Here is a 4,725-nt window from a genome sequence, read left to right as displayed (position 1 = left end):
TTTATCTTTTTCACCATCAATTCCCTCTCCATCCATCTACCTACCGCCATATTTGAGACAACCTAGCTTTCACCACCATCCCATCCCCATTAATTTCCCTTATGGAGAGCCTAGCTTTCAAGTCCTCATCCAAGAGCAAAGAAAATTTCAAAGGAAGCAAGAGAATTGCATGGCAACTCTTGCCGAGGCTTTGTCATGTCTAGCACCCTCTCACCCCACCCCTAGTAACCTTGCTCCTCCACCCTTGCCACACCCATCAACTCGAAAATCTAGCATTGATGCTATAACTTCGAAGGGAAGTGAGCCGCTTAATGAGATAAACCCTCAACCCACTCTTCCGAAGGAGGAATCTATTAGTGGGGGCGAGAATTTAGTTGAAGATAGGAGAGAGGAGGAACTTTAGGTAGGTAGCACCCATGTGCTTCAAAAAGGTCTAAGTGATGAAGAGAGCTCACAAGCGGAAGACCTTGAAGATGAAGAAGATGAAAGTGCCCCACCAAGTCTCCACAACCAAGAGGATAAGTTATCCCACCAAGAAGTAAGGGAAGATTTGAAACCTTTACCACCCCATGTTAAATATGCGTTCCTTGATGAGGAACATAAATTTTCGGTGATAGTGGCAACCGATCTCTCCGATCAAGAGGAGCAACAACTCCTTGAGGTTATCCAGAAGTATAAGAAGGCGATCCGATAGAGCCTAAGTGACATTGTGGGAATAAGTCCTCAAGTGTGCCTCCATAGGATTTTCTTGGAAGAAGGCGCTAAGCCGGTCCGACAACCGCAAAGACAGCTAAATCCCACAATCCTTGACGTAGTCAAGAAGGAAGTAACTCGCCTCTTGGAAGCGGACATCATTTATCCCATTTCCGACAGTGAATGGGTAAGTCCGGTCAAAGTAGTGCCAAAAAAGTCCGGAGTAACAATGGTGAAGACGGAGAGTGGAGAGCTTGTGGCCACCCGAGTTCAGAATACTTGGCGAGTGTGCATTGATTACCACCGGCTGAATCAAGCAACGCGAAAGGATCCTTATCCGTTGCTGTTCATTGACCAAATGTTGGATCGCTTGGCAAGTAAATCCCATTACTATTTTCTAGATGGATACACAGGGTACTTTCAAATTCACATAGCTCCTGAGGATCAGGAGAAAACTACTTTTACTTGCCCCTTTGGAACGTTTGCATATAAGAGAATGCCGTTTGGCTTATGCAATGCACCTGCAACGTTTCAAAGATGCATGATGGTGCACGAAATTGCAATCACACTTTTGCAATTCCGCGCAACTAACCAGCAAGTGCACTGGGTCGTCCAAGTAATAAACCTTACGCGAGTAAGGGTCGATCCCACGGAGATTGTTGGCTTGAAGCAAGCTATGGTCATCTTGTAAGTCTCAGTCAGGCGATTCAAATGGCTATGGAGTGTAGATAATTAAAAGATAAGTAAAACATAAAATAAGATAAGGATACTTATGCAATTCATTGGTGAGAATTTCAGATAAGCGTATGGAGATGCTTTGTTTCTTCTGAATCTCTGTTTTCCTATTGCCTTCATCCAATCATTCATACTCCCTTCCATGGCAAGCTGTATGTTGGGGGATCACCGTTGTCAATGGCTACCGTCCGTCCTCTCAGTGAAAATGGTCCGGTTATGGGTTACGTAGGGCTAATCATCTGTCAGTTCTCACTTGTGTTGGAATAAGATCCAATGATCCTTTTGCGCACTATCACTGAGTTTGAAGCTCGTCACAGTCAGCCCATCCCAGATCCTACTCGGAATACCATAGACAAGGTTTAGACTTTCCGGATCTCAAGAATGCTACCAATTTATTCTAGTTTATACCACGAAAACTCTGATTTCACGGAATTGAAAGGCTCTGTTGTCAGAAGAGGCAATCATGTGTCGTGAACCAGGAACCCAAGAGATACACACTCAAGCTCTCGCAGATAGAATGGAGGTGGTTGTCAGGTACGCGTTCATAAGGGAGGATGATGATGAGTGTCACAGATCATCACATCCATCAGGTTGAAGTACGAGTGAATATCTTAGAACAAGAATAAACGTGAATTGAATAGAAAAACAATAGTACTTTGCATTGATTCATGAGGAACAGCAGAGCTCCACACCTTAATCTCTGATGTGTAGAAACGCCACCGTTGAAAATACATAAGAACAAGGTCCAACCGAATGGCCAGCCTCCCCAAATATAAAATGAAGCTCTCTAAAAGATGATCAAAAAATCAAAATATGATCCAAAGATAGTCTCAAAAATGATCTAAAGATAAAAATACAAGAGTAAAAGGTCCTATTTATAATGAACTAGTAGCCTAGGATTTACAGAAATAAGTAAATGATGCAAAAATCCACTTCTGGGGCCCACTTGGTGTGTGCTTGGGCTGAGTATTGAAGCTTTCACGTGCATAGGCTATTCTTGGAGTTAAACGCCAGCTTTAGTGCCAGTTTGGGCATTTAACTCCAATTCTGGTGCCAGTTTGGGCGTTTTACGCCAGAATTCCTTGGACTTTGAACGCCAGTTTGGGCCATCAAATATCGAGAAAAGTATGGACTATTATATATTGCTGAAAATCCCAGGATATCTACTTTCCAACGCAATTAAGATCGCGCTGAATCTGCATTCCTTTTTTAGCCTCTGAATCAGATTTTTGCTCAGGTCCCTCAATTTCAGCCAGAAAAAATACCTGAAATCATAGAAAAACATACAAACTCATAGTAAAGTCCAGAAATGTGATTTTTGAATAAAAACTAATAAAAATTAACTAAAACATACTAAAAACATACTAAAAACAATGCTAAAAAGCGTATAAATTATCTGCTCATCACAACACCAAACTTAAATTGTTGCTTGTCCCCAAGCAACTAAAAACAAAATAGGATAAAAAGAAGAGAATATACAATAAATTCCAAAAACATCTTTGAAGATCAGTCTTAATTAGATGACTGGGGCTATTAGCGTTTTGCTTCTGAACAGTTTTGGCATCTCACTTTATCCTTTGAAGTTCAGAATGATTGGCATCTATAGGAACTCAAAATTCAGATAGTGTTATTGATTCTCCTAGTTCAGTATGTTCATTCTTGAACACAGTTACTTTTTGAGTCTTGGCTGTGACCCTAAGCGTTTTGTTTTCCATTATTACCACCGGATACATAAATGCCACAGACACATAACTGGGTGAACCTTTTCAGATTGTGACTCAGCTTTGCTAGAGTCCCCAATTAGAGGTGTCCAGAGCTCTTAAGCACACTCTTTTTGCTTTGGACCACGACTTTAACTGCTCAGTCTCAAGCTTTTCACTTGACACCTTCATGCCACAAGCACATGGTTAGGGACAACTTGGTTTAGCCGCTTAGGCCAGGATTTTATTCCTTTCAGCCCTCCTATCCATTAATGCTCAAAGTCTTGGGTCATTTTTACCCTTGCCTTTTGGTCTAAAGGGTTATTGACTTTTTCTACTTACTTTTTGAAAAACACCCAAAACTCAATGCAAACCTAGAGAAGGGATGTTCTCCTACCACAAAATCAATTCATCCATTGAAAAATCAATACAAGCCTTCATGAACAAGTTATCTAAGGTAGTCACAATCAACTCTAATCAAGCAAAACTATAGCTAAGCAATCACAAAACAAAGAAGAGTTCAAAAACTATATACAAAAGGGTAAAAAGGATAGATCTCACCATGGTGGGGTGTCTCCCACCTAGCACTTTTGTTTAATGTCCTTAAGTTGGACTTTCACTAGCTCATTGCTCTTTGCAAAGAGGTGCATCTTCCAAAAGTAATACCTCAATCTCTTTGTTGCTCTTCATCTACTCACCATGATACAACTTGAGACGGTGCCCATTGACCTTGAAGATATCCGAACTTGAGGGATGGTGCAAATGGTAATCCCCATAGGTTCCGCTTTCATTACTTGATATAGGCCTTCCCATTTTGACCTTAGTTTTCCGGGCAATAATCTCAATCTAGAATTGTAAAGGAGGACTAGATCACCGGCTTTAAATTCTTTACCTCTTATGTTCCTATCATGCACGGCTTTCATTTTCTCCTTGTAAAGTCTAGAATTCTCATAAGCTTCAAGCCTCAAACATTCCAACTCCGCTAGTTGTAGCTTTCTCTCAACTCTAGCTCCACCCAAACTTGGATTGCACTCCTTAATGGCCCAATATACCTTGTGCTCTATCTCCACCGGTAAGTGGCAAGCTTTGCCATACACCAACCGAAAGAGGCTCATGCCAATTGGCATTTTTTATGCCGTTCAGTAGGCCCATAATGCATCAGTGAGCTTAGCACTCCAATCTTTCCTATTGGGTTTCACAATCCTTTCCAAGATGCGTTTAATATCCCTATTGGAAACCTCGGCTTGGCCGTTTGTTTGTGGGTGGTAGGCCGTGGCTACTTTATGCATGATGCTATATTTCTTCATGAGCCCTTCCATTCTCTTATTGTAAAAATGTGAACCTTGGTCGCTCACGATTTCTCGTGCCGACCCAAATCTACAAATGATATTGTTTCTCACAAAATAAAGGACCACATAGTATTTGGATTCGCTTTTTAGCTTATCCCTTTGATGTTTGGAGAGATTAGGAGGGAAGGAGCGAGATACCAAGTAATTGGCGATTGGTGCATACCAAGGAATGGTTTCCGAGATTGCATGCAAGCCCTCAAAGGGGAAAGAATCATTAATAGGAGTGGTATCACCTTTGGTGTGTTTAA

At 41.4% G+C, this 4,725-nt stretch overlaps 1 protein-coding gene across 1 annotated transcript; it reads right to left on the bottom strand.

The window, feature by feature from the left end:
* Positions 1-3,814: 3,814 nt before the first annotated feature.
* LOC148568020 (uncharacterized) lies at positions 3,815-4,255 on the bottom strand. Its single transcript, XM_088484650.1, has one exon. It carries the CDS (start codon positions 4,253-4,255, stop codon positions 3,815-3,817), a length of 441 nt encoding a protein of 146 aa, XP_088340776.1.
* Positions 4,256-4,725: the final 470 nt, after the last annotated feature.

The sequence above is a fragment of the Arachis ipaensis genome, chromosome B4, assembly GCF_059453495.1.
Source record: "Arachis ipaensis isolate K30076 ecotype BB chromosome B4, ASM5945349v1, whole genome shotgun sequence".
Lineage (NCBI taxonomy): Eukaryota > Viridiplantae > Streptophyta > Magnoliopsida > Fabales > Fabaceae > Arachis > Arachis ipaensis.
Note: the sequence above shows the minus strand (reverse complement) of the source record. Positions and strands in the feature narration are given on the sequence as shown.

What these genes read in the sequence shown, in the direction of transcription:
- LOC148568020 (XM_088484650.1), bottom strand. Translation starts at nt 4,255, where the DNA reads ATGCCAATTGGCATGAGCCTCTTTCGGTTGGTGTATGGCAAAGCTTGC.